This window comes from Patagioenas fasciata, chromosome 25, assembly GCF_037038585.1.
Source record: "Patagioenas fasciata isolate bPatFas1 chromosome 25, bPatFas1.hap1, whole genome shotgun sequence".
NCBI lineage: Eukaryota > Metazoa > Chordata > Aves > Columbiformes > Columbidae > Patagioenas > Patagioenas fasciata.
In genome coordinates this window covers 3424068-3451943 of record NC_092544.1, presented here as the reverse complement: position 1 = coordinate 3451943, position 27876 = coordinate 3424068, and the positions used below count along the sequence as shown (strand labels likewise).

General features: G+C 64.0%; 1 protein-coding gene across 8 annotated transcripts; it reads left to right on the top strand.

The window, feature by feature from the left end:
* Nucleotides 1–437: 437 nt before the first annotated feature.
* ADGRB2 (adhesion G protein-coupled receptor B2) lies at nucleotides 438–27783 on the top strand. 8 transcript variants are annotated; one of them, XM_071799009.1, is made up of 32 exons: nucleotides 438–566; nucleotides 7092–7884; nucleotides 11578–11661; nucleotides 12898–13062; nucleotides 14224–14388; nucleotides 15685–15849; nucleotides 16574–16738; nucleotides 16816–16917; nucleotides 17036–17142; nucleotides 17522–17716; nucleotides 17810–17878; nucleotides 17979–18087; nucleotides 18162–18308; nucleotides 19165–19240; nucleotides 19315–19417; nucleotides 19677–19720; nucleotides 20671–20797; nucleotides 21288–21391; nucleotides 21634–21736; nucleotides 21996–22146; nucleotides 22400–22469; nucleotides 22597–22663; nucleotides 22780–22865; nucleotides 23356–23454; nucleotides 24339–24510; nucleotides 24583–24678; nucleotides 24861–24900; nucleotides 25034–25689; nucleotides 26294–26329; nucleotides 26659–26763; nucleotides 26894–26947; nucleotides 27122–27783. In XM_071799009.1, the coding sequence occupies exons 2-32, from the start codon at nucleotides 7107–7109 to the stop codon at nucleotides 27314–27316; spliced, it is 4635 nt and encodes a 1544-aa protein (XP_071655110.1). In that variant the 5' UTR covers nucleotides 438–566; nucleotides 7092–7106; the 3' UTR covers nucleotides 27317–27783. The 8 variants fall into 8 exon arrangements, with proteins under 8 accessions (XP_071655110.1, XP_071655109.1, XP_065713382.1 ...); XM_071799008.1 differs by having other exon boundaries at nucleotides 26234–26329; XM_071799014.1 differs by lacking the exon at nucleotides 438–566 and adding an exon at nucleotides 2705–3090 and having other exon boundaries at nucleotides 7091–7884.
* The last annotated feature ends 93 nt before the right edge of the window (nucleotides 27784–27876 follow it).

Below are 27876 nucleotides of genomic sequence, written 5' to 3'. Positions count from 1 at the left end.
ACGAACCAACTCACGCGTGCGCGGGCACACGCCATCCACACGCGTGTAGCCCCCCCCAGAGCACAACACGCGTGTGCAACCCCCCCTTCCTCGGAGCACAACACGCGTGTGCGTGTGCATCCCTCCCGGAGCACAACACGTGTGTGCGTCTCCCCTCCTTGAATGCTCGCTCCCCCCACCCGCGCTGCAGCGCCCCGGGGTCACCTTCCCACGCACCCACCTCCCCCCGGCCCCCCCTGTTCGCCCCCCCCGGGCTCCCGAAGGCGGCCCCGCCGCCGCGCAGGCTCCCGCCATGCCCGGTGCTGTCACACCGCCCCGCGCCCGGCGCATGCAGCAAGTGCCCGAGCGGCGCGCGCCGCCGCCCCCGCCCGCCCCCGCTGCTGCTGCCGCCGCTACCGGGGCCCGGCGCGCCGCGCGCCCGCTGCCGGCCCCGCGCGCCTCCGCCGCCGCGCTCCCCCGGGCGCGCCCGGGCACCGGCTGCCGCCGCCGCTGCCGCCGCTCGGGGATGGCCAGCCCGCTGCACGCCGCGCCGCGCCGGGGCTACACGCGCTGCTGACGGAGCGCAGGTAAGGGCGGCGGCGGGGACCCCCCTCCCGGTGCACCGGCACCCCCCACTCCCCGCTGCACTGACCCCCTTCCTTCCCGGTGCACCGAGCCCTGAGCTGCGGGGCGCTCCGTTCCCCCCCCCCCCCACTCCGCGGCGCAGCGGGGGCGGCAGCTCGCTGGGGATGCGGGATGCGGCGGCCGGAGCTGCCGGTTGGGCAAAGCCCCGGTTCCGCCGTGCCACCCCCCCTCGCCACCACCGGCCAACTTTCCGGCCCCGGCGGCGGGCGGTGGGGCCGGGGAGTTGCAGCCGCGCCGCGATACCGGCGGTGCCCCGTGCTTGGTGCGGGCAGCGGCGGCCCCGGCCCTGCATGGAAGTTGCGCGGGGGCTGCGGCGGCACCGGGCGGGCTCAGCACCGGGGCTGCCTGCGAGCGCCGGCATGCCCGGGGCTGCCGGTCCTCCTCCGGGGCTGCCGGTTCCCCACTCGGGGCGCCGTTCCCCACGGGTGTGCCGGTTCCCCCACCACAAACAGTGCCAAGGCTCCGGCAGCCCCACAGTGGAAGGGCTGCACGCGTGTTGGTGAGCACATGCGTGTTGCCGGGCACACATGTGGCACCGTGGTGCCGCGGTGTGTCACACAGCAAGGCCACGGGTGCCCGGCTGCCTGCTGGCGTTGCACCGGCATGGGCACACGTGCCCAGCTCAGTGGGCTGGTCACTCCACACTGTCACCCGTGGCAAGCGCCCCAGGGAATCGGCACACACCGGGGCGCGTGGGCTGGTGCGTTGGCAGAGCCCTGGCAGCAGACGGGCGATTTTGCAGCTCCCCCCTACAAGGGGCTTTGTTCGGTGCCAGCATGGAAGGGCTGCGGGGAGCCCCGCTGCCATGGCTGGAGCGAGCGGCACCTGGGGACTGTGGGCGTGCGGTGAGGGCACACGTGGGCGCCCAGTGTGTGCCAGCGCGGACACGTGCAGCGTGCAGGTGGCAGCCAGATCTGGGGGGGAGCAGGGGAGCTGCTTCCCTTCCCAGGGGACCTATGGGCCGTGGGGTTCATGGCAGGAGTGGTGCCACATGTGCACACGCGTGTGCCCACGCCGGGCACTTGTTGAAGCACATTTTCTGCAGCCCCGGCCGGTGTGGAAGGGTGCGTGTGCACCGTGTCTGCATGGTCGGTGCCGGGGACTCACGACAGCGCAGCGTGCGAGAAACCCTTTGCTTTTCTAGGTCATGTCACCACTGCCTGTGCTGGATGGCGCCTGGCAGCCAGGGCTGCCAGTGACGTGGGGAGGTGCCCCCGGGGTGGCCGGGCTGCGTTGTGGCAGAGAATCTGGTGGGGGTTTGTGACAGGGTGCTGCCGGTGGCTGAGCTGCCTGTGGAGCTGGTGGCACCAGGCTGGCACTTGACTGTGTCGCTGGGAGAGCTCCCGACAGGGTGATTATTTTGGACTAATCTCTTCCCTCTTGGTTTCTGAGCCGAGGAGGGTTCGTGGGGAGGAGATGGCTTATGGAGCTTGCACCAGGCACCCGTGGGGAGGAGCGGGGCGGTGCGGCTGTTGTCACTGTCACCATCGCCTGGCTGCCCTCTGGTCACCCTCACCGGCGTGGCTCAGTGCGCCGTTTCCCAGCGGGGTTCGTTACCAGTGGCACCGACGGCGGCAGATGCTGGAGTTGGCCGTGGGGCAGTGCTAGCCCCTCTGTGCCGGAGCCTGGCAGCAGTTCCTCCTCAAGGCCTGCCCGGCGGCTCGTCAAGCCTTGTCACCAGACCCTGCTTTGATCCAAGGAGTTTGCAAGGAGCCGGGATCCTACAAATTTGGTCTGTGCTGGAGACAAAATGGATACGGAGCTGGCACCGTGGGCGGCTTGCTCTGCGACCGGCAGCTGCGCGGCAGAGGTGCTCCAGCGCCTGGGACACGCTGCCGTCTTCCTGGTTGCCTCCGGCTCTTCTCAGCACCTCTAAGGATCTCTGGCAGTGCGGCTCTTCTGCCCAGTGTGACACCGCCACCGTGCCGGGGGTACCGGGCTCTGCTCGGAGAGCTGCAGCCGGCTCTGTCCTCCCCGGGGGCTTGTGGGCACCAGCCACCTGCCCAGAGAAGCAAGAATCGATGGGTTTTCCTTCACCCGGGCTATTCCCATCACTGCCGAGGTCCTGTTCTGCAAGAAGGGCTGCCCGTACTGCCCTGCCCAGAGGAAGATGATGCTCGGATGGACCACGGGTCGAGCTGCCAGCCCTGGTCCAGCACCCACGCAGCCCTCAGGGCTGGGCTGTTGTGACACCTTGATGCTTTTCCACGGGAATTTGGAGCGGGGCCCTGCAAACTCATCTCCGACCACGATGCTGTCCTCTGGGCTGGCTCTGGGCCACCCAGCTCAGTTGCCAAGCGTCAGAGGCTCCGTAGCTCCTCGGTGCTCACGAGGGCCATTGTGTCCCCCCCCACTTTCATTCCGTCTGTTCATTCTTGATGTCCTCCAAGAGTGGGATGGAGCCAGGTCCCTTCTTCTCCTTGAGGCACCTTGGAAGTTCCCGGTGGATCTGGGTCTGGCTGAGACAATGAGTTACAAAACAAAAAATCCCTCTCCAGCACGAACACACATCCAGGCTGCCACCTCCCTGCTGCCACCCCTGCAACTCGGAGCCCCCTTTGGAGCTCACGTGGGGCTCTCAGCCCCCCGTCCTTTTGTTGTGCGGTGTTGTGAGCTGATGGAGAAGAGGGAGCCGCATCCCAGTGACGTGGAAACAACTCGGAAGAGGCCGTGGGAGAACGGCAGGAGCAGCCGTGGCTGCTGCAGCCCCTGCGGGTGCCCTGCTGCGGGGGGGTTCGCCTCCAGGGACCCCCATGGCCGTGGAGGGGGGAGGCAGCACACGCTGTTCCCTGGCAGAGCGTAATCCCTAATCCCGGTGGAGATTTCACTGCGCTGTCTCTCGGCCGTGCTTTTGGAGTGGAGTTTTACCAACAGCAGTTAAGTAAAATAAATAAAAAGGCCTGTGCTTGCCAGTGCGAGCGCGGCTCAGCCGCTGATTGGCAAAGCGGCACCATTAATTACCGCTCGGCGCTGCTGCCAGCCTGCCAGCTTCGGGAAAGGTGGTGGCAGCGCGCCGGGGACGCCAGAGGGAGAGGGGGAGATGTGGGAGCGATAAGGGGGGAGAACGTGGTCCCGGGAGCCGGGGGGGTTGTGCCGCGGTGGGTGGAAGCGGCACTGATACCGTCTTCCCAGCGAGTGTCCATGCGTGCACGGGAGCCCACGCGTGTGCACACACATGTGCACACACACGCCTTTGCAGGAAGCTGTGTTTTCGGGGCTGTGATCTCAGCGGTGATGCTCACAGCGTTAATCAGCTGGCAGGGAGGCTGTGTGGGTGCTGGTCTCGGTGCTGGGGGTCCCTGGCACGGGGAGGACGGGCGCAGGGCAGCAAGGGCTGAGCATGGAGGTGGCGGAGGCGGCTTTGAAGTTCCCGGATGCCTTTGAAGCGCTACTGAAGATCCTGGAAATTGGAGGGTTCTGGACTCTCCCGGCAGGAAGAGCTCGTTACGGCGCTTTGTTCGTCGGCATCACCGCTGGGCAGGCAGGGATGTGGTCCCGTAGGATGGGAGCTGTGCCATGGCCATGCCGTGCTGTGCCACCGCCAGCCCGCTCCTCCCCACATGTGTTGCAGGGAATGAGGCCGTTCCTGCTGTGGTTCAACACCCAGGACTGTCCAGCCTTTCCTTACCCCATGCCCTTGTCCCGAGCCATCCTTGCCTTAGAAATTCCCATGCATCGTATATTTTCTACAGCCTATTAAAAGAACAGTGTCGGGTTAAAAACCGTGTCTCTTAAAACCCAAATCTCCTTTATTTTGCTATTAATCGTTTCTCAGATTATTAATGCCAGCAGGGTTTAGTGTTGCCCGTTTATCGCTTTTGGGGCTGGTTTGTTGTTTCTGGCTTTGCCTGGCTGGAGCGGGGCAGCTGCGGCAGAGCAAAAGCGCGATGGTCAGGAACTGCCCCCTGTCGTGCCGGGAGGATGGAGCTGGACCAGATCCACGCCAAAATCCCCATTCATGCGAAGCATCTTCAGGGAAACAACCTGTTTTGTGCGGTGTGAGCAGGGCTGGCATGGAGCGGTGCCTCCTCCTGCTGTGCCGCGGCCGCCGGCGAGGGGACACGGAGCCCCAGTTGCGTCCTGACGGTTGCCGGCACCCAGCGGGATGCGATGGCAGCGATGGAGACGGGCTGCGGATGGGGAGCCTGGGATGTCGCTTCCGCTCAGTCACTTCCCAGCTCTGTGATGGCTCTTTAAAAGCTTTAATTAAAAACCCACCCCCTTCCCCGCGCCCGGGCGGGGAACAAAGGCTGGAGGGTGGCCGAGGTGGGCGAGCGTGCCAGCCGTGCACCAGGTGCCATCCCCGGGGAGCAGCGGCCGCTCCAGCGAGGTAGTTGGGTACGGTGGGTCCCTGGGGGCAGCCAGCATCCCTCCATCAGCAGGCGGTGCCAGGATGCAGCTACCGGGTGGTTTCTCCTGCATGGACCATTTTGGAGGGGCAATGGGCAGCGGGGCCGTGTCCGGGCACCCCGGCGAGGCTGAGCTCACCGGTGCACACCGACGGCGACACTGCAAGGTGCCACGTCCTTGCTGTGGTGCCAGGTAGGGGGTGATGGTGGCCCCTCCTTGATCCGGGTGACTCGGTGCCCCAGATGTTAAATATCTTCTCAGGCCCAGCATGCAGCTCAGTGAAATATTTTCACTGCAGCAGCAACAGCAAGCGCTGCGGGGAGCGGGGCTGGTGCTGAACGAGCTGTATCAGATTTGATCTGCTCTTAACGAGCCCTGGCCTTCGGGAGCAGCCGTGGCGCGGTGCTGGGCTCTTGGGCAGCTGCAGCCGCAGCCCCGGCAGGTTTTCGGGGTGGAGGGAAGCTCACCGAGGTCTGGAGCACATGGGTCTTTCATGGCACTGTGTTATAAACGTGTGGAGCCTGGGGAAGCGTTGGCAGTGGCTGTGCCTGTCCCCACTGAGCCTTCCAGCTGCCAGTTTGCCCCGGTGGCCGTGGTGTGGGCAGGCTGGGCACCGGCAGGAGCTGGGCAGGAGGTGATGAGCGGCTGGCGGTGCCCGAGCATCCCTCCTCGCTGCTCTCAGGCGAGGGAAGCAAGCACCATCTTGTGTCCCTGCCAGGCTGCGGGAGCCCCGGGAGCTCGCTGCAGAGCGGCAGCATGTCCCTGCCTGACCTCCTCTTCCTCCTCCTCCTCCTGCCATCCCTGGCTCTCCTGGAGCAGTGGAGGGATGTGATTCTGTGCTGAGTGCTTGAGGAGCACCAGTGGGGACACCCGCTCCGGCTGCCCCTCGGCTCCCCACCGCTGCTGCCGTGGGTGAGGGGGTCTCCTGCTGAATTCCCAGGATCTCCTGAGGGTGGAAGTGGCCACAGGCAAGCGGGGTTTTCTTTTGCCCCGCATTTCCCTGCTTACATTGGGGTGTCCTCCCTGGATCCAGCCCCAAGCTGGCTGCTCCAGCCCTTTCTCCCCGCGCTGCCGGGGCGGCAGGAGCCAGCGCCAGCCTGTTGCATGAGAGCTGGGTTATTTTTAGCTCCCTAATGTGCCCGTCGTGGCTTCAGCGCAGGCTTGGCCGAGGCTTAGGCTCCCTCCTCAATGAGCAGGGGGATGCCCCGGTACCACTGCCTGATTGGGGAGCCGGAGATGATGTTTGGGGATGGAGAGGAGCATCCTGGTGTTGCACTGAGCATTCGGTATCCCCATGCGTGGCTGGAATGGAGGGGAGCAGGGACCTTGGTGATTTTTGGAAATCAGTCTCTGGATGGCATCCATCCCCTGCGGCCACCTCTGAGCATCCCCCGCCGTCCCCAGGGCTGCCCCGGGCGCAGGGTCCCCAGCAGAGCGGTGCCGCCACACGCGCGGTGGCCTTTGCCACTGTACAGCCGTGCTCCGGTCCTGCTTAATAAGGCCACCGCGTGCATTATTTTATTAATGAGTTATTAAAAAGCTATCCACGGCGATGCTGCTGGGTACCCGGCGTGACGTCCAAGAAATATATACTTTAACGCTTGCACGCCCTGTGCCAGGTTCTTGTGGCAGGTCGGGGGACACACCACACTGTTGGGGTGCCCGTGCACCCCCAGCACATCACCCCGGGCTCCTCTGCTGAGCTGCCAACCTGTCCCCACGGTGCTTGGGGGCACCAGCAATAGCTACAAGGATTTTTATAGCCCCGTCTGGGCAGAAGCTGTTCGGTGGCTCCTTGCCCAGGCTGTGCTTGGCTGGCTCTGAGGGCAGGGGGGTCTCTGTGTTGTGGTCCATTGGGTGTGGGGGGAGCCAGGTCTCTGTTCTGGGGGTTTTGGGTTGAATCCCTGGTCCATGCTGCGTGGTCCCAGGCCTGGGGGCTGCCTTGGCACGGCCTGGGGGGCAGCGCAGGGGTCACTGCTGGCTGTCCCCTGCCTGCAAGGTGGCAGCTGTGGCAATGGACCAGCTGGGATGCTGCAGAGCACTGACCCCCTCGCCCCATACCAGCTCTGTGCCTCCCAGTAAGCATCTGTCTGTCTGTCTGTCTGTCTCTCCCCCAGGGCAAATGCCATAGGATGACCGCTGCTGGTCCCCTCTTACTGGCTGTGATATCGTCTGTCCTGTGGTTCACGTGGGGCTTCGACCCGGCTCCCAGCGCCTGCTCCGCTCTGGCCTCCGGCGTCCTCTACGGCTCCTTCTCCCTCAAGGACCTTTTCCCCACCATCTCCTCCGGCTGCTCCTGGACCCTGGAGAACCCCGACCCCACCAAGTACTCGCTCTACCTCCGCTTCAACCGGGAGGAGCAGGTCTGCACCCACTTCTCGCCCATGGTGCTGCCGCTTGACCATTACCTGGCCAACTACACCTGCGACCCCCGCGGCGAGGCCACCAGCCCCCCGCCTGCCCACCAGCGCCCGGAGGAGGAGGAGGAGGAAGCCGAGCTGGAGCTGTGCGAAGGCGCGGGGCCCTTCACCTTCCTCCATTTCGACAAGAACTTTGTGCAGCTGTGCCTGGCGGCCGAGCCCGAGGCGGCCCCCCGCCTCCTGGCCCCGCAAGCCCTGGAATTCCGTTTCGTGGAGGTGCTGCTCATCAACAACAACAACTCCAGCCAGTTCACCTGCAGCGTGCTGTGCCGCTGGCTGGAGGAGTGTCTGCAGGCGCCCGGCGCCCGCCGCTGCGGCTTCACCCACGCCGGCTGCAGCTGCCAGGCGGGAACCCCCCCGGCACCGCGGCGCAACGGCACCCGGCACAGCTCCCGCACGCCCGCCCCACCGCCTGCTGCCAGCGACTGCTGCCCCCCGGACCTGCATTCTGCGAATGCCAACGATATCGACCTGCCCGAGGTCCCGCACGGTGAGTGGGGTGCAGGGGGAGCCCTGGGGACGAGCCTCTCGCTCCATGTGTGTTTCCCGGAGCATGGAGCAGGGAGGGTGTGCGATGGGTGAATCCTGCCCGTGCACGCTCCCTAGGGGAGTAGGGTGCAAATTGGGTGCTGTGCATGGAGCAGGGAGGTTGTGCAATGGATAAATCCTGTTTGTGCACACTCCTGAGGGCTGGAGGGTGCAAATTTGGCACTGCACAGATCAAGGAAGCTGTGCAATGAATAAACCCTACCCATGCATGCTCCATGGGGCAGTAGAGTGCAAATTGGGCACTGTACATAGAGCAAGGAAGTCATGCAAAGGGCAAACCTGCCTGTGCACAGTTCCCAGGGCAGGAGGGTGCAAACTGGGTGCTGTGCACGCAGCAGAGAAGCCATGCAATAGATAAATCCTCCCTGTACATGCTCCATGCAAACTGGGTGGTGTGCATGGAGCAGGGAAGCCATGCGTTGGGTAAATCCTCCCTGTACCTGCTCCATGCAAACTGGGTGCTGTGCATGGAACAGGGAAGCCATGCTATGGATAAATCCTACCTGTACATGCTTCCTGCAAGAGGAGTGTCCAAACTGGGTGCTGTGCCCAGCGCAGGGACGCCATGCAACGTGCAAATCCTGAGCATGCTCTCAGCTCCTGGTGCACTTCGCCTGAGCAATGGCCAAGCTCAGCCGAGCCGCAGCTCGCTCTGCCCTGGCCGGTTAGCGCGGCTCCCCGCCGGCCCCAGCTGTTTGCTGCGGCTGCTCTGGCACAGCCTGCGTGGCCCCGGGGCTGCTGCGAGCCCCCACTGCGAGCCTGGAGTGGGAGCCCTGTCACTCTGCATTGCTGGAGACGTGGAAAACAATTTGCAGGTAAAATGACCCTTTCCCGTGGCAAATTACCCTTGACTGCTGCGGCTCGGGCGCTTGTTATTCCAGGGAGGATGTCACGGCACGGTGGCACGGCGCGGCCGGGCTATTAACCAGGCGGAATGAAGCCATTTGCTCGTTACGGGATTGCAGGAACCTCAAGTGAAGATAAAGCAGCCATGTTCACCCATACCTCGGGCACGGGGTCAGGCTGCCCGAGCGTTCCTGTCGCCCACAGGGCATCTCTGCTGAGCCCAGTGTGGGGATGCAGGGCTTTTAGGTGCACATCTGGCCAGATGTTCACCCTGTGTCAGCCCTGGGAGATGGGTGGGGAGAAACAATCCCCAACTTAGCTGTTTAGGGTCTTTATCCAGCAGATTAGGTGGTGGTGATGGGCTGTGGGTATATATATAATTTCATTGGGCTTTAGCACTTATTTCTGGAGCTAAATGTCATTACGGGCAGATCCCCCGACTAAATCCCTGGTCTGTTACAGCTGCAGGGTTATAAATCGCCTCATCCCGAGGGGAGCTGCTTGAGCTGATTTTACTTTATTTCTTCTTTTTTTCCCTTTAAATGCAACTTCTCATGGGTGATTAAGAGCTCAGTGCCTGGTTCAGGTGCCATCCCTGAGCTTGACCTGGCTGGCTCTCTGCTCAAGGCACCCAGGGATGATGGAGGGTGGAGGAGGGCTGGAGGATGCCCCATCCCTTTGGTTCCCTGGGCTTTGGTGGGGGTTAGCGATGCCCATGGCTGGTTTGGTGGGGTTTAGTGACGCCGAGCATGGCTCAAAGAGGGGATGCTGGAGCGGGGAGTCCCCGCAGACCCGGCAAGTTTGGGCACGGAGCCACTTGCAGAGCGGCTGCACGAACTCCTGCTCCTTCCCCAAATTACATTTGACATTCAATTAAAACCTGGAGGCACCCGGAGGTACAATGTTATTGTGTTATTGCGGCACCGCTGCCTCGGCCGCCCCACGTGCTGCTCGCTGCCAGCCCCTGCGCCACGTCCCCCCCGGGGTTCCCCAGCATCACCGGGCTGCACCGCGGGCCGGAGCACAGAGCACCCTTGATGGCAGCGAGGGGGGGTCCCAGGCACCCACCTGGCCTCCCCCTGGGTGAGAATGGCCGCCTTTCAGGGTGACGGTGACAGGCAGGGCCGGGGGGCTGAATGGCGCCTGTGAGCCCAGCCTTGGCGGGCGCCCAGCGCTGATCTCACCAGCTCCGCTCCGCCGAACGCCGCAGCCGCGCAGCGACGCGGGGGTTGGCACCCGCCCAGCCGCTCCCCGGGATCCCCACTGCCAGCCGCCGTGTCCCCGGGGTGTCCGCGCTGTCCCCTCCGTGGCACAGCTCTCCCTTGGGGCCGGTGGGGATGTGGTTGGAACTGGAGGGTGCAGCCCTGGTGAAATGTGGTGCTGGGTCCACACAGATGGAGTGGGGATGGGGTTGAAAATTTGTGGGGTGACATTGGGCACGTTGCATCCATGCAATAGGGGGGGATCTTTGAGGGGCACAGAACCCACAGTGCCACAGCCAAGCAGTTCCAGCTCTAGGCTGCCCCGAACCCGTCACCCTTCAGAAACCAACCCCTGGGGTGGTGACACCGTGGCTGCTGGCTTGTGGGGACACGACTGGCCTTGAGGGACATCCTGGGCTCCCCAAAAGAACCCCCCTGCCCTTGCAGCCCAACAGCCATGCCACAGTGTGGGGAGGTGGGGGACACCCGGAGCAGGACTGGGTGCAGGTACCAGGATGGAGGATGCCGGGGATGGAGGATGCAGGGGATGGAGGATGCAGGGGATGGAGGATCCACGGGATGGCCGCAGCCGCCCTGTGCTGACAGCCGGGGATTTAGTGCTCTCAGAAGGAAATTGAATTTGGTGTCTCTGTCGAACACCACCGGGGAGAGCGCCCTCGTATATCCTCAGGATTTATGGTTTTCCCTGGGCACTCACCATGACGGGTATAATTCTGCCATGCTGCTCGTGCAGGCAGGCGGCCCCGTGGGGAGCTCGGCCCCACGGCTGGACAGACACCCAGGGCAGCCCCTTGGGTCCCCCTGCACCCCCCAAGCCACAGAGCAGGATGTGTTGGGACAGGAGCCAGGGGTGGCTGAAGGTGACAGCGAGGACCTCGAGCAGGGGACAGGGCCAGGCAGGGGTTACGCTGGATTGAAGGGAAAAATCAGTCAGTTTGGGTCTGCTTTAAGGCACTAAGAGCCCTGTCTGGGGCTCGTACATCACCTGCAGGTGTTGCTGCCATACTGTCCATGGGAACTCACCAGCATCCTGCAACGCGGGTTTGGGGACAAGGGACTCTGCTACAGGATGTGGGGTGGCCTGGGGGGCGCGGGGGAGGCCGGGGAAGGCGTCACCCCCTGCGCCCGCAGCCGCGCGTCCTGCCGAGCCCTCCGCATGCCAGTTAATTTCACGCCAAGTGCTCTTGATGGATCTCTTGTTATTTTTGGTGAGCCGAGCTATAAATTTGTGCCACCTCACTGCAGCAAGCTGTTAAGTGGGGACGCAGAGCACCTCTGCCCAGCACCGCGGGGACACGGGCACCCCAACCGCCCTGGGGACATGGCACCCCTGGCCACGCTCCAACTGCAGCCCCTCTGACAGGGGGCGATGTGTTTGGGGGGAGCTGTGACACATTTTGGGGGTCTGTGAGTGCGCTCAGCCATCTCTAGCCCTCGAAGATGCTGCATGGTGCTCAGTGTGGAGCTGGGTATCAGTGTCCCCGCTGCAATGTCCCTTGACCCACGGTGGCCCGTCCCTATCTCTGTCCCCTGCCTGCTCTCACCAGAGCCCTTTTGTCTTCCAGGCAATGAGATTGAGGAGAACCTGAAGGTGAAAACCCAGTGGCCACGGTCGGCAGACGAGCCAGGTGTCTACATGGCCCAGACAGGTACTGGCGCTGCCCCGGTGTGGGGACAGACACAGGACACTGGTGACATGGAGCTTGGGGTGATGGAGATGGAGCGACTCCCTTTGCTTCCTGCTCACGGACCAACTTAATTTGCTCCATTTATATATTTTTTTCCTTTACACCTTCCTCCGAGGGTTGTAAAGCAAAAAAAAAATCCATTAACTGTTTAGTTCAAATGTATTTATTTGGCAAATCCATCTGGCTAATTTGAGTGCACTGCTTCTCCCTCCCCAGCCCCCCTTGATTTATGGTCGGAGGGCTCGGAGGCGAGCGGGAGATGGATGGGCTCTGTGTGCCTGGCATGCAGATCTGCTCTGTGCTGGGATGCTCGCGAGGGTCCCGTCCCCCTGGGAACTGGTGGGCAGAGCCTGGGGTGACCCTACTGGTGGCCCTGGGGTCCCCATGTGACACAGGGCATTGTCACCTCCACGGGAGCCCTGCTCCGCAGCCTGCGTCTTGCCTGTCTCCGGGACAAATTGTCCCCTTCGGAGCCCTCCTCCATATATTCCTTTTTAATTTAAACTGATGGCCTTTGCTTCTGGCCTGTCCAATAGCTTCAGCGACATCATCAAGCTTAATAAGAGCTGGGTTGTTGTAAATGTCAATGCTGTGCCTGGGCGGGGAGAGGGAACCGCGCTGGGCTGCCCGCGCTGCCTGCGCTGCCCGGTGGGTGCTGCCCCTGTGCTGGGTGCGATCCTGTGCCCCAGCCCTCATTGGGATAGTTTTTGTGTGGTTTAAAAGGCGGTTGAATATCTCCTTCTCTGGGGATTTTCAAAACCCCCCTGGATGCAATCCTGTGTGATCTGATCTGGGTGATTCTGCTTTATAGAATCACAGAATCATTTTGGTTGGAAAAGCATCTCAAGATTGTCGAGTCCAACCATTCCCCCACCCCCGGCACTGCCCCATGTCCTGAGAACCTCATGTCCGTCTGTCCAGCCCTCCAGGGATGGTGACTCCAGCTCTGCCCTGGGCAGCCTGTTCCAATGCCCCACAGCCCTTTGGGGAAGAAATTGTTCCCCAGATTCAACCTCAACCTCCTCTAAACCCCAGATCCACTCCCCATCTCACTTGTGCTCCAGCCCCTTCCCCAGCTCCGGGGTTGGACTGGATGACTCCAAAGGTCCCTTCCAACCCTAACCATGCTGTGATCCTACGACCTTCCCTGTCCCCTCCGGTGCAGTCACCATCTCTCAGGCTCTGTGTCACCCGCAGGGGACCCGGCGGCAGAGGAATGGTCCCAGTGGAGCGTGTGCTCGCTGACGTGCGGACAGGGCTCCCAGGTGCGGACACGCTCCTGCGTCTCCTCGCCCTACGGGACGCTGTGCAGCGGGCTGCTCCGCGAGACGCGCACCTGCAACAACACGGCCACCTGCCCAGGTACGGGGGGCACGGGGACACCGGGGGGGTCGCAGCCAGCTGGGGGGTGTCCAGTGCTGATGGGGCTCTGGGTCGGTGCCCAAAGGACTGGGTGGGTCTTTGTGGGGGCTCTCTGGGGGCATGGGAGCTCTTGCAGGTGGGGGGATGCTGTACAAGGTTGTGGTTCTGTGTGGCGGTGCTGGCGTGGAAGCATCATGTGCTGGGCTGCTCTGAGCCCCGTCCCAGCATCATCTCACCTTCCCAGTTGTACCAGCTCCTGGGAAATCACATGGGGTGCAGCAAGCTGAGGGGGTGTCTGGAATGGGTGCCCCAGTGCCCCATGTCACTGGTGCTGCTGCTGGGGGTTTTGCCTTGGAAGCAGCTGGGCTGGTGACCCCTCTCCATGCCCCCTTGGGGCTTCCCCAGGGTGTCCCCGAGTCTTTGTGCTGGGGAATCCGGGGCTGGCGCCTGTACTGGGGATGTGGGGCCAGGTGGCTGTCAGGATGGTGTGACAGTGGGTCCCCACTCGCACGGGGCAGGAGGGGGCTGAGCTGCTCAGGGCTTTGAGGCAGATTGTGGGCAGGAGCAGACAGGCGGGATGCCGGGGGTCTCCCTGGACCTGTTTGTCCGTGGTGTGTCCGTCCGTCTCGTGTGGGACACTGGGGATCGGAGGGGCCTCAGGGTGCTGCAGTGGCAGCCAAGCCTGAGATGTTTCCGAGGCTTTGCACCCCCAAAACACGCAGGTGCCTGCTTTCCTCCGTACCGGGAGCACAGCCCTGTCCTGGCGCTGCAGGGAGGTGGCAGCTGGCGGAGGAGAATCCTTTGGGGTGCTCGTGCACCGTATGGTCCCCACTCCCTTCCTTGCAAGCTGAGCTCCATGGATGCGATGTGTAAACAGGGTGGCCGTGCCTGTTGCGTCCACATGGGCTGGAGTGCGCCGGGCTGTGTGTTGGTGTGGGGAGACATGCGCCGCCAGTGCCGGGACCCCAAAGCTGGCGCTGGAGCAGAGCAGGGAGCGGCAGTGGCACCGCTGCCTGCTCAGAGCCCTCGGGGTTTGGGACACAGAGAGGAGATGGGGACTGTCCCGCACCTCTGTCCTGGGGCACGAGGGGTCTGCAGTGGGCAGGACCCCTGGGTGCAGGGAGGAGGAGGAGGAGGCGAGGGCGCTGTGCTGTGTTGCAGTTCGTGGTGCCTGGGAGGAGTGGTCCCCATGGAGCCTGTGCTCAGTGACCTGCGGGCGAGGGGCCAGGACCAGGACGCGGCACTGCGCGGCCCCGCGGCGCGGAGGGAAAGCCTGCGAGGGCCCCGAGCTGCAGGCCAAGCCCTGCAGTATCGCGACCTGCCCGGGTCAGTACCCCCCGCTCCCCCTGCTCCTCCATCACCCCCTGGGAACCCCTGGAGATGCCATCAGGGCCATTGGTACTGCGAGGAATGGGTGGCATCGCCGCGGGGACCCAGGACAGCCCATGGGTGCTTGATATGGGTGCAATCTCCTATCCTTGATGGAGAGCCAGCTCTGTCAGCGATGCTGGGGGTGCTCGAGCCCCACCATGGGCAGGGTGACCAGCCTGGGGACTGCAGAGGAGCTTCTCCATCTGCTGACACAGATTGTCCCCACAGCATGCACAGTGCTGGCACTGGGACATCATGGGGCACCGGGGAGGTGGCAAAGGGGGTAGGTCGCAAGGTCTGTCTGTGCACAGGTGGCAGCGCCGTCTCTGTCCCTCCCTCCTGCCATGGTGGCAGCTGTGGGGTGTCTGCAGCGATGGCCAGGGATGATGCCACGTCAGGGCTGGCGTCCCTGTGTGTGTCGTGGTGAGGCCGGGAGCAGGAGGGAGCTGAGGCTGTGCAGGGAGCAGCAGCTCTGGCAGGGATGTGTCACCCACGGCTCGTGGCTTTTCCCATGGCTGCCCCACGGAGCTGCTGCTGGAGCAATGGGAGCTCAGAGCAAATCCTTCCCCAGCCGCCCTGGTCCTTACAGGTGGGCTCATGGGTCTGACAGTGAGCGGTGGAATCATTTTGGTTGGAAAAGCCCCTTCAAGATCATGGAGTCCAACTGTTATCCCACCCCTGGCACTGCCCCATGTCCTGAGAACCTCATGTCCATCTGTCCAACCCTCCAGGGATGGTGACTCCAGCACTGCCCTGGGCAGCCTGTTCCAATGCCCCACAGTGCTTTGGGGAAGAAATATCCAATCTAAACCTCCTCTAAACCCCGCCAGGTCCCTCAGCCGCTCCCATCACACTTGTGCTCCAGCCCCTTCCCCAGCTCTGTTCCCTTCTCTGAACCTGCTCCAGCACCTCAAGGTCTCATTTGGTGTGGAGCGATGCTGGGGCTGTTGGGTTTGTTGTGTAGTGTTGCCTGGGGTTCACGTGGCCCCATGAGCATGGCCACATGTCACACTGGGCGTTGTAGTGCTATGGAGCTCTAGGAGCATCTGCTCAGGGTGTGGGGACCAGTCCTGGTGCCAGCCCCCCCGTCCGGGACAGGATTCGGCGCTGGCTGTTGCTGTCAGCACAGGAGGAGCCGCCACGTCCGTCGGTTGGACCCGTTGCGCAGGGGGTCGGGGAGAACCGGGGCTGCGCGGCCAAGGGGCCGCCGGCCAGGGGGGCTGACGCTGCGCCTCTCGCTTGTCCCCGCAGTGGAAGGGCAGTGGCTGGAGTGGGGCGCCTGGAGCCGCTGCTCCGTCACCTGCGCCAACGGCACGCAGCAGCGGACGCGCAAGTGCAGCGTCGCGGCCCACGGCTGGGCCGAGTGCCGGGGGGCCCACGCCGACGCCCGGGAGTGCTCCAACCCCAGCTGTCCCAGTAAGGCCCCGCGCGCTGGGGGGGAGCTGGGGGGAGGCCACGGGTGCTGCTGGCACGGTGCACGGCCGTGCATCCACCTTGTGTCACCACCGGTGACACCGGGATGCCGGCAGTCCCCTCCGCTGTGTGTGAGGAGCAGGAGGCAAAGGGTGATGCTGGGGATCAGCAGCCCCCCCATACTGGTTGCTCCCTCCAGGCACATCCCAGCTGGAGGAGCCGGGGATTCACCCTGTGCCCTCACTCCTGTGTCACGCTTTGGGGACCCATCGGTGCCCAGCGGCGGCAGGTCCCGGTGTGCTTTGGGCGCACAAGCACATGCGAGCTCTTGCAGGGCTGGGGGCAGCTCTGGGGATGAGGTGACACTGGAGGGGGCAATCAGGCCAAAGGATGGACCCCATCCTCATCCTGTCCTTCGACCCCATCCTTGTCTTGTCCTTCGACCCCTCGGTTTCGGTGGTGGGTGTGGAGGGAGGCGGTGGCTGCGCCGTGACAGGGCAGGGAGCAGCTCTGCCATGTGCCGAGGGTGCCCTTGGGCTGGACGGGGCTGCTGGGCTCGTTTGAATGAGATTTAGATCCTTGATCCGTGGATTTCATATGCTGCGGGGCTTTCAATTCATGACATGGGGGGAGCAACCGCCACTGGGGCCCATCAGCCCATCTTCATTCCCCTGGGCGCCACTCGCTATGCTGATCCAAGTGTCCCACTGTGTCCCCATCCCTGCAGCTGACAGCAAATGGGGTCCCTGGAACCACTGGAGCCTCTGCTCCAAGACGTGTGACACCGGCTGGCAGCGCCGGTTCCGCATGTGCGAGGGCACGGGTGTGCAGGGCTACCCCTGCGAGGGCAGCGGCGAGGAGGTGAAGACCTGCAACGAGAAGAAGTGTCCAGGTAGGGGACACCCCTGTCACCCCAGTGCCCATCACCCTGTGTCCCGCCTGCACCTGAACCCCCGTCTTGTCCTCCAGCCTACCATGAGATGTGCAAGGACGAGTACGTGATGCTGATGAGCTGGAAGAAAACAGCTGCCGGGGAGATCATCTACAACAAGTGTCCCCCCAACGCCACGGGTAAGCACCCCCGAAACCACACACCCTGGAGCAGGGAGGCATCGGGGTCCTGGGCAGTGCCACCTGTCCTTGGAGACGCGGTTCCCGTGCTGGTGACAAACCCGGTTCTCCCGCGCAGGGTCTGCCAGCCGCCGGTGCCTGCTGAGCCCCCACGGCGTTGCCTACTGGGGGGTGCCCAGCTTCGCCCGCTGCATCTCCCACGAGTACCGATACTTGCATCTCTCAGTAGGTGCACGCTCTGGCGCGGCCCCCCTGCCCTCCCCTCCCTGTCACTGGGCATCTGCTCTGTCCTGGGCAGGGAAACCTGGCAGCTGCCTTGCTTTATTGCATGGGGAAACTGAGGCAGGGCTCCCTGGGCAGGGCTGGGAAAGGGGGGGCCTTGTTCTGGAGCAGGAGGGGGACCCCAGTGTGAGCAGTGTCCTTGGGAAATGACTTTTGGGGTGGGAACAAACCCTTTGTGCCCTGCTGCTGCCCGAATTAGTGCAATTAGCTCTGTAGTTTTCCCACTGCCCTGGCTCTGTGCATGGCAAGGGAGCTGGGGACAAGGAGCATGGCTGGGAAGGGTGCTAGTGGCCAAGTGACACTGTTGTCCCCCCCATACAAGCTGCGGGAGCACCTGGCCAAGGGGCAGCGGGTGCTGGCCGGCGAGGGGATGTCGCAGGTGGTGCGGAGTCTGCTGGAGCTCATGGCCCGCAAGACCTACTACAGCGGGGACCTGCTCTTCTCCGTGGAGATCCTGCGCAATGTCACCGACACCTTCAAGAGAGCCACCTACACCCCATCCTCTGAGGACGTGCAGGTAGCGGGGCAGGGGACGGCGAGGGACGCGCCCTGGGGGAGGTGGCAGCGGTCGGTCCCCAGGCACCAGCCCCGCTGAGCCCTGTCCCCGCAGCGCTTCTTCCAGGTCGTGAGCTACATGGTGGACGCGGAGAACCGCGACAAGTGGGAGGACGCCCAGCAGGTGAGTGGCACAGGGCACAAGGGGGTGGCCAGAGCAGCCGGGATGTCCCCACCGTGGGGACATTGTCCCAGCAGCTGCGGAGCTGGTCCCTCGCCCGCAGGTCTCGCCTGGGTCCGTGCACCTGATGAAGGTGGTGGAGGACTTCATCCATCTGGTGGGGGACGCGCTGAAGGCTTTCCAGAGCTCCCTCATCGTCACCGACAACCTGGGTGAGCAGCGGGATGGGCACGGGGCCGCGGCAGGGCCGGGGAGCCGGGCGGTGACACCTGCTCTGCCCGGGCAGTGATCAGCATCCAGAGGGAGCCCGTCTCCGCCGTCTCCAGCGACATCAACTTCCCCATGAAGGGGCGGCGGGGCATGAAGGATTGGGCCCGCAGCTCCGAGGACAAACTCTTCATCCCACGGGAGGTGCTCAGCCTCACGTCTGCTGGTGAGAGAAAGCGTGTGCACGGGAACGTGCAGGTGTGTGCATGGGTGTGTGCACGGATGTGCAGGCATGGGAGTGAGCGTGCGGCTGGGGCTGCGCAGGGGTGTTCACGGGTGTGAGAGTGCACAGGTGAGCGCACATCTGGTGCTATGCGCATGTGTGAGTGCACATCTGGGAGTGCATGTGTGTGTATGTGTGTGAGTGCTCATCTGGGAGTGTGCACGGATGTGATCATGCTCATCTGGGAGTGTGCATGTGTGTGCATATGAGCATGCACATGTGAGTGCACATCTGGTGCTGGTCACACCTGTGTGTGTACGTGTGGGTGAGCATGTACAAGTGCACATCTGGTGCTGTGTACATGTGTGACTGCACATCTGGGATTGTGCACACGTGTGAGTGCATATCTGAAAGAGCGCACGTGTACACGTGTGTGAGCATGCACATGTGTGATTTCACATCTGGTCTTGTGCACATACGTGACTGCACATCTGGGAGTGTGCATGTATGTGCACACATGTGAGTGTACATCTGGTGCTGTGTGCGCACGGGGCATGCACATGTGGTGCAGCATACATTTACACATGTCTGAACATGCATGTCCAGGAGTGCGTGTGTGTATGAGCATGCACGTGTCTGAGCTTGTGTGTCTGGGGCTGTGCACGTGTGGGAATGCACACCTGGGAGTGTGCATATCTGGGAAAGCACATGTGTAAGTGTTCACATGTGTGCGTGTGCAGGCCAGCTCCTGCCAGCTCGTGTGTCTGCATGTCTCCGTGTGTCTGTGCCATGTGCACGTTCCCTCCTGTGTGTCGGGAGCAGCCGTGTGTGCTCTCACATGTGCGTGTGCTCTCTGCAGAAACAGAGGAGTCATCGCACTTTGTCATCGGGGCCGTGCTGTACCGCACGCTGGGGCTGATCCTGCCCCCACCCAGGTGAGTGGGGCTGCCCCTGCTGTCCCCTTGGGCTTTGTCCCCATCCCTGTGACAGCCCGTGCCCCTCCCTTCAGGCCCCCCCTGGCTGTCACCTCCAAGGTGCTGATGGTGACAGTGCGCCCGCCAACCAAACCCGCGGAGCCCCTGGTCCTGGTGGAGCTGTCCCACATCATCAACGTGAGTGTCCCCCTCCTGTCCCGTCACCATGTCACTGTGTCACCTCTCGGTCCCATGTGGACCAGCCCCTTCACTCCCGGGCACTGAGAGCAGGGCAGGGGCCAGCAGCTCCCAGCTGGTGGCCACAAATACTCGGCTCTGTGCCCACACTGGGGATGTGCCAGCGCTGGGGGAGCTTGGCAGGTCCCCAGCATATCCCCATGGGCTGGTCACCCCCTGGGGTGGGGGGTGAAGCACTAACCCGTCCCTCTGTCCACAGGGCACGTCCCACCCGCAGTGCGTCACCTGGGACTACTCAAGGACGTGAGTGGGGCGCAGGGAACAGGGACACCCCTGGGGCAATGCTGGGCAATGGGGCTGTCCCAGCACCCCATCAGTCCCTGGGGAGGTGACAGGGCGGGACGGGGAGCGGGGACAGTCCCTTCCCATGGCTCAGCCCCTCCGGCTGTGGGTGAATCGTGCTGCCGCGGGATCGATGTGAGGCCGGGGACGGATGCCGCCAACCTGCCAGATGCGATTATTTAGCACAGAGCCCAGTGCTCTGGCAGTGCGGGAAAGTAGGGCATGGTGGGGGGGATGGGGGGGACACTGCTGGTCCCCCCAGCCCGATGCCTGTGAGTGCTCTGCGCCCCGGGGTCACTGGTTCCAATCCAGCTCCTGTGTTGACGGGGAGGCGCGTGGCTGCGATGAGCGTGGCAGGACTCAGCCTGGCCTGGGGGAGCCGTGTCCCCAGCTGTCCCACAGACCCAGTTCCCGGTTTCCTCACTTTGCTGGGAGCGGTGGCCAGTGTCACTGTGGGGCACCCCCCTCCCTGCTCCCTCTTGGAAGGGTGCCAATGGCAGGAGGGGTCCCCATGGCAGTGGGGAGGCATCACCCGCTCTGGGGCAGCACATCTGTGCTGCATGAGCCATGGCTTGTACTGGGGGGGGGCCTGGACTGCTCCTGCCTGCTCCATCCCCCCTACCCCTCCTCTCCCAAACCTGGCCCCCTCCCGCTGTGGTTTGCCCCCCTAAACCTGGGTGGGATGATTAAAAATCAAACCTCCTTGTTTCACTGCTCCCCAGGGGGATCAGCACCAGGCAGGGACGGCTTCACCCCCCCCTGCCACAGCCAGGGGGATTAACCTGTCCCCTGGCAGTGTCCCCCCCGTCCGCCTCCCCCCAGGCAGGGGCCAGCGAAGGGTTAACTGGGGAGAGGCGCAAGGGGCTGTGTGTGCGTTTGATCATTTCCAATTGCTCTGTCCCATTAATCAGGGACGCTGGCTTGGGAAACTGGGACACGGAGAGCTGCCAAACCCTGGAGACCCTCCCCGCGCACACCAAATGCCAGTGCCGCCAGCTCGCCACCTTCGCCGTCCTCGCCCAGCTGCCCAGGGACCTGGTAGGGGACAGGGACAGGGACGTGCCCACGGGGGACATGGGCCGTGGCTGCCGAGGTGGGGGTCCCGGGGGAGGATGGGGATGGGCAGGGGCTGCGCTGCCTGCAGGCACCTCAACAGGGTTGGGGGGGCATTGGGGGGTGAGGGGGTGTCTCCCAGCGCCCAAGGGAACCCTCTGCACCCCCTGGCACCCCAGGGTTGGGTTTGGGTGGGCAGGGGGCTGTGGGGGTTGATAGGGCTTGATGTGGGGCATTGCTGTGTGCAAGGAGGGGAGGGGGCAGCTCTAGGCATCCCCCCCATTGCTATTCCACCCGCATCCCCTGTTGGCATGGAGATGGGCACGGGTCCCCGGGAAGGCGCCTTGGCTGAGCCACCGACCCCCTCCGGTGCCCAGGGGTCCCCAACTGGGAGGTGGAGGGGCCCAGCAGGGGGTTGGCAGGGAGCAGCTGTGGGGGGGCCAGGGCTCAACCGCTTCCCCCTGCTTCCCACCAGGCCATGGACCCCTCGGGCACCCCCTCAGTGCCGCTGATGATCGGCTGCGCTGTCTCCTGCATGGCCCTGCTGACCCTGCTGGTGATCTACGCTGCCTTCTGGAGGTGACATGGGGACCTGAGGGGCACCAGGGGAGGGAGATCATATGGGGAGGGGGTGGCAAAGGCTCAGCATCAATGAGATTAAATGCAACATGGTGGGAGGGGAATAAGCCTGGTGGGAGAGATGTCTGGACTGTCCCACACTGCCCGTGGCCAGACCCAAGTAGGGGACGTGGGACAGGGACATGAGACAGGGACCTGGGACAGGCTGGTGCCGTGGCCCCATGCAGCCCCTGCCTGCGCAGGTTCATCAAGTCGGAGCGCTCCATCATCCTGCTCAACTTCTGCGTCTCCATCCTGGCCTCCAACATCCTCATCCTCGTGGGCCAGTCCCAGATGCTCAGCAAGGTGGGTGCCATCACCCTGTCCCCCCTCACAAGGTCCCCAGGTGGGGTCCGAGCCCTCTCTTCTCGACCGGTCACCTCAACCCTGCTGGCTCCCAGCAGCAGATTGGATTTGGATTAATTCAATCTCGGGATTAAATCCTTTGCGCCGGTGGCTTTGACACAAACCTCGCTTGGACGTGAGCGTTTAACCACCGCGGTGCCAGGTCCATGACCCTGGTGGTGCCACGAAGTGTCCCCTTGACGTGCCTGTGTCCCCACAGGGCGTGTGCACCATGACGGCCGCCTTCCTCCACTTCTTCTTCCTCTCGTCCTTCTGCTGGGTGCTGACGGAGGCCTGGCAGTCCTACCTGGCGGTGATCGGCCGGATCCGGACACGCCTGGTCAGGAAGCGTTTCCTCTGCTTGGGATGGGGTAAGAGCCCGGGATGTGGTTGGGGGGAGGCACTGTGCGCGCCTCCCTGTGACCCCCAGGGTTATCAGAATGGGAAACTGAGGCACAATGGAGGAAAGCAGACCCAGGTGGCTTCGCCTGACCAGCCCAGCCACAGGGAGCTGCCAGAAGGGCCCCATCCCTGTCCCCATCCATGGGGCTGGTGCAGGGGTGATGCTGGGAGGGGACAGCGATGTCACCCCCCTGCAGCTCTAGCCTTGTCTCACCTCTCCAGGGTTGCCAGCACTTGTGGTCGCCGTCTCCGTCGGCTTCACACGGACCAAAGGCTACGGGACAGCGAGCTAGTATGTGGGGACAGGGGGACATAGGGCTGGGCACGGGGACCACTCCAGGCTGGTAGTGCTGGGAGCAGGGGATGGGGACAGGGGTGTCCCCTCTCCATCAGCCCCTGAGACACCATGGTCCCCGCAGCTGCTGGCTCTCACTGGAGGGGGGTTTGCTCTACGCCTTCGTGGGACCTGCGGCTGTCATCGTGCTGGTGAGCTGTCCCCAAAGCCTTGGACCCCAAAACCCACCCCGGCACGTGGCAGCTCCCACCGGCCCCGGCTCGGGGGGTTCCATGCCTGACCCTGACTGCGGCACCTCTTGCCCAAGGTGAACATGCTGGTCGGCATCATCGTGTTCAACAAGCTCATGTCCCGTGATGGCATTTCAGATAAGTCCAAAAAGCAGCGAGCTGGGTGAGTGCCCTGCGCCCCGCGGGCTGTCTTTGAGCACCCTGCCCTGGCAGGGGCTCAGCCGGGAGCGGGCTGAGGCCGGGGCAAACTTCATCTCACCGGTGGGCAGTGGGAGCCAAGCAGGGTGCAACCACAGCCCCTTGGTAGAGGCTGCTGAAGGGGCAGTAGCTGGGGGGGGAGCCTGGGGAAGGGGGAGCTGCACGCTGCAGACCCCCCCTAAGAGGGCTGAGCCCTGTCCCCCCGTCCCGCTGCCGCTTGGCCACCCCGCTCGTCATTAACAACTGCTGCTGCCCTCGACTAACCTGGCTCTCTCTCTCTTTCTCTCTTCCATCTCCCATTTGCTTTTTGCCTGTGTCCGTCCGTCCATCCATCCATCCATCCGTCCATCCCTCCGACCCCTGCTCCAACTCCGCCATCCCGCTCTCCCATGGCCTCGCTCCCCCCGCGTGGCCCGGTCCTGGCCGCGGGGCGCCATGGGGTGGTGGGCATGTAGCTCCAAGCCCCCCCCCTGTGGCAACCTGCTGCTGAAATGCACCAAGTGCGGCGTGGTGTCCAGCGCGGCCATGACCTCCGCCACCGCCAGCAGTGCCATGTTAGTGCCCACCACGCACCCGCTGCGCCCCCGAGCACAGCCTGGCACCCTGGGGAGCAGGGGGTGGGCGCTGGGTGGCACCCCGGGGTGGGGGGCCGGGCTGCGGGTTGGGGGTCCCGTGGGCAGGGCGAAGGCTGTGTGCTCGGGGTGGCCCCGGGCGCGGGGTGCGCGTGTCCCAGCGCGGCCATCACGTCTGCATGGCATGGCTTCCCGCAGGTCACCTCATTGCTGGGGTGTGGGGGGGGCTCAGCTCCTCTTCCCTGGAGCATGGGGGGCTCCGCGCCATAGGGCACAGGCCAGGCCTGACTTCAGGGGTGTCCCCAAGAACCCTCTTCCCTGCACATGAGCCCCCACGGGTGCTGGCTGGGACATATCCAGAGGGCTGTGACCACTGTCACCCTGGTCAGCCCAGCTTCCTGCTCACAGGGGTTTAGTTACAATAGGGGCAGCCCCAAAATTCACTGCAAAACAAGGAAAAAAATCTCCTTTCCGCTCTTCTTGCGGCTGTGGGAGGGTGACGGTGGCCTCGTGTCCCCCCAGCACCCTCACTGCCTATGCGGGGACAGGGACATATGTGGCTGGGCTGGCTCTGCGGTGCCAATGGCTCAGCCTGGGTGGGGGGAAAGGAGCCCATGGGCCCCTCACCCTAATGCAAGCAGTGCCCTGAGCACCCAGCCAGTGCTGACCTGGGGACACTGAGGAAGAGGGGACAGCAGGGGCCACGGGGCGCTGGGGCTCGGGTCTCTGTGCACGCGCGGTCAGCCCCGGCCATGTGTGCAGTTTGGGGGGCAATGCTCGGGGGCTGTGGCAGGCTGGGGGGCAATGCTTGGGGGGCCGTGTGGGGGCACAGCAAGCTCACCCCGGCCCCTCTCTCCCCGCCCCAGGGCATCGCTGTGGAGCTCCTGCGTGGTCCTGCCTCTGCTGGCGCTGACCTGGATGTCGGCCGTGCTCGCCATGACCGACCGGCGCTCCATCCTCTTCCAGGTCCTCTTCGCCGTCTTCAACTCCGTCCAGGGCTTCGTCATCATCACCGTGCACGGGTTCCTGCGCCGAGAGGTGGGGTGACCCCGAAGGGGTGCCATGGGGGGGACCTTGGCCGCGGGGCCGTGACCGGCTCTGTCCCTGCAGGTCCAGGATGTGGTGAAGTGTCAGATGGGGGGGTGCAGGAGCGAGGAGAATGAAAACTCGCCCGACTCCTGCAAGAACGGGCAGGTGCAGATCCTGGTGAGTGCGGCAGAGCTGGCACCGGGGCTCTGTGAGTGGCTGCTCCCCTCATCTGGGGCAGGGTCCCCCTTCCAAACCCCTCTGCTCCCCATGCTGGCCAAGATGCATTCATTTCCCTGTCTCTCTCCCTCTCTTTCTCTCCTCTCTCTCTCTCTCTTTCCCCTCCTTCTGTATTTTTATAGACAGATTTTGAAAAGGACGTTGACCTGGCGTGTCAGACAGGTGAGGTCTGGGGACAGGGATGTCACAGTGCCATGCCTAGGAGGGACAGGCAGTGTGTGCTGGGTCTGTCCAGCCTCCCTGTCCTCCCACAGGACCCCCAGGACCAGCTCTGACCCCCCGTCCCTTCCCACAGTGCTGTTCAAGGAGGTGAACGCCTGCAACCCCGCCACCATCACCGGCACCTTGTCCCGCATCTCCTTGGATGGAGATGAAGACCCCAAACTCAACACCACCTCGGAGGGTGGCCTGGGCTTCTCCAGCCTGCCAGGGAACATCCCACCCCCCAGCATCCTGGTCCAGGTCCCCAAGATGACACCCAACGTAGTGGCGGGTTTGAGTGAGCTGGGTGAGCCACCAGTGCAGCACCTGGAGACGCCGGGTCCTGTCTACTTGTGCACAGAGAGCAGCCTGCGGCCCCTGGAGTACGGCTGGCTGCGGGGCCCCCCCGAGCCCCCCCGGGAGAGCGACTACATGGTACTGCCTCGCCGGACCGGCAGCCTCAAGCCCTTTCCGCGGGAGGAGAGCACCCACGTTCCCAGCACCGAGGAGGGGGTGCCTGGAGGGACGGGGCGCCCAGCGGCTGAGGGGGACGCGTACCCCAGCTTCGTTGCGGTGGACCACGTCAATGTGAACTTGAACCAGCCCTATGGGACGGTGAAGGCTCCCTACGGTCTGCAGTTCAAGCAGCACCCCACCGTGCGGCAGATCCTGGCCTCGGAGCTGTCGGAGCGCAGCCGCACCATGCCCCGCACCGTGCCCGGCTCTGCCATGAAAGTGGGGTCCCTGGAGGTGAGCGGGGGTCTGTACCTGGGGACACGCAAAGGGGAGGGAGATCATAGAATCACAGAATGGTTTGGGTTGAAGGGACCTTCCCAGTGCCCCCAGTGCCCCCCCTACCATGACAGGGACATCTTCACCAGCTCAGGGTGCTCAGAGCCCCGTCCAGCCTGGCCTGGGATGTCTCCAGGGATGGTTCATCCACCACCTCTCTGGCCAACCTGGGCCAGGCTCTCACCACCCTCAGGGCCAACAATTTCTTCCTCATGTCCAGCCTGAATCTCCCTCCTTTAGTTTAAAACCATCACCCCTTATCGCAGATGTGTGGGAGGGAGTTGTGGAAATGTGCAAGAGCATGCACAAGCGTGTGTGCACGTGCAGGGTTGCATGAGCTCCCCCTGTGCTCGCTGTTCCCACCTCCCCTTGGGGCTACCTTCACCTCCATCCCCAAGCTTGGCCAGGACCCCATGTCCCCAACCAGGCTCTGCCCCCCACAAGTTGCATGGCACGGGGCTGGCATGAGCTTCCCTCCTGCCCTGGTTTCCCCATGTCCCAGACCTGCAAAGACCTTTCCCTTTTCTTCTCCATCTCCTCCCCCTGCTCCGGGCCCTGCCAGAGGAAGAGGTTGCGATATTCTGATCTGGATTTCGAGGTAAGCCCCGCCATGGCAGCGGGTGTCATGCCATGGCAGTGAGTGTCACCGGTGCCCACCGTGGGGTTGGATGCCATCTGGGGACTCAACCATGTTGTCCCCAGTTCCCTCTGGCTCTGCCAACAGCTCAGCTGGGAGGAGTTTTATAATAACCAGGCAATAACGAACGTTGGCTCTTGATTAAGGCGAGAGTGTTGTGGTGGGCTCTGCTGCTTGCTGGGGTGTCACGAGGAGGCAGGGGGACAGGGATGGGGGGGACAGGGATGTGGGGGTGTTTGGAGGGGCGCGGGGCTGTGCCGGTGACCGCAGGCTCTGCCCTCGCCCTGCAGAAGGTGATGCACACGCGGAAGCGTCACTCCGAGCTCTACCATGAGCTCAACCAGAAGTTTCACACGTTGGACCGGTACCGAGCCCCGGCTGCTGGCTCCTCCAAGGTGAGGTCCTAAGGGTCCCATCCTGCCCCAATCTGCTGCCCAGCATCCCGCCACCCACCCTGGGGCATCCTGGGGAGATGGAGCATCACCAGAAGGGTGCAGGGGCTGAGCGCTGGGGCTTTTTCCACAGCGAGAAAAGCGGTGGAGCGTCTCGTCGGGCGGCGGGGAGAAGAGCACGGCCACCGTAAGTGCCTCAGCATCCCTGGGGACTGATCCATCCCATCTCGGGTGGGGCCGGAGGGTTCCAGATCCCTCTAGAACTGGGAGGAGGTGGGTGGCTCTGCCCTGGGTGTGGCTGCTGGTGGGACAGAGCCATGTGTCACCACACACCACGGCCACTTGTCCCCTCTCCCCGCAGGACGCAGCCAGCCCCGAGGAGCAGCGGCCGCAGGCGCCGGCCGCGCCGCCCAAGCCGTGGAGCACGTTCAAGGCGATGACACTGGGGTCCCTGCCCAGCGCCCAGCGGGAACGGCTGGAGCTGCACCGTGCCGACTGGGAAGGCCCCTGCGCCGGGCTGGACACGGCCGATGGTGACTTCCAGACGGAGGTGTGACCCCCCTGTCCTCCACCGCCATCGCCCCGGGCAGGACGAGCCACCACGCTGGGTTTGCTCCGTCCCCCTCGGTGGCCCAGGGGGGTCCCTGTCCGGCCGGAGCTGTCCCCACGGGAGGGACCGCAGCCGCCTCCCGCCCGTCCTCGCGCGGTTTCTCCTCCCTGCCACCCTCCAGACACGGGTGCGGAGGGGACACGTGTAACCCCCCCACGCTCACCCACCGATCACGCCTGCACCCCCCGGGGCAGGACCAGCCGTCCAGGCTGTCGGATTTTCGTTCTTTTCTACCGGGATGTTTTCTTCACGCCGTGCACCGTGTGCACGCGAGCGGCCGCCCCCCCCGGGACCGGGCTGCCCTCGCCCCCCACCAAGGGCCCCATGGCCGCCCCCTCCCAGCCCTCCCCACCATCCCCACCCCACGGGGCAGGTGCTGTTGTTGTTGGAAATAAAAGTTCACTCTCTGTGGTGCCGTGGGGCCACGGCCGCTGCTTTGTGCTTGGTGTCAGGGGGTCTGGCCAGGGAAGGGGGTGGTTGTCACCCAGTGGGGACCCCCAGCCTGT

Bases quoted from the DNA above. Each gene is read 5' to 3' on its own strand.
- ADGRB2 (XM_071799014.1), top strand. From the start codon at position 2,735: ATGATGCTCGGATGGACCACGGGTCGAGCTGCCAGCCCTGGTCCAGCA. The intron at 19,241-19,314 runs GTGAGTGGGGCT...CCCTCCCTTCAG, and splicing joins CTGATCCTGCCCCCACCCAG to GCCCCCCCTGGCTGTCACCT. The intron at 20,798-21,287 runs GTAGGGGACAGG...GCTTCCCACCAG, and splicing joins CCCAGCTGCCCAGGGACCTG to GCCATGGACCCCTCGGGCAC.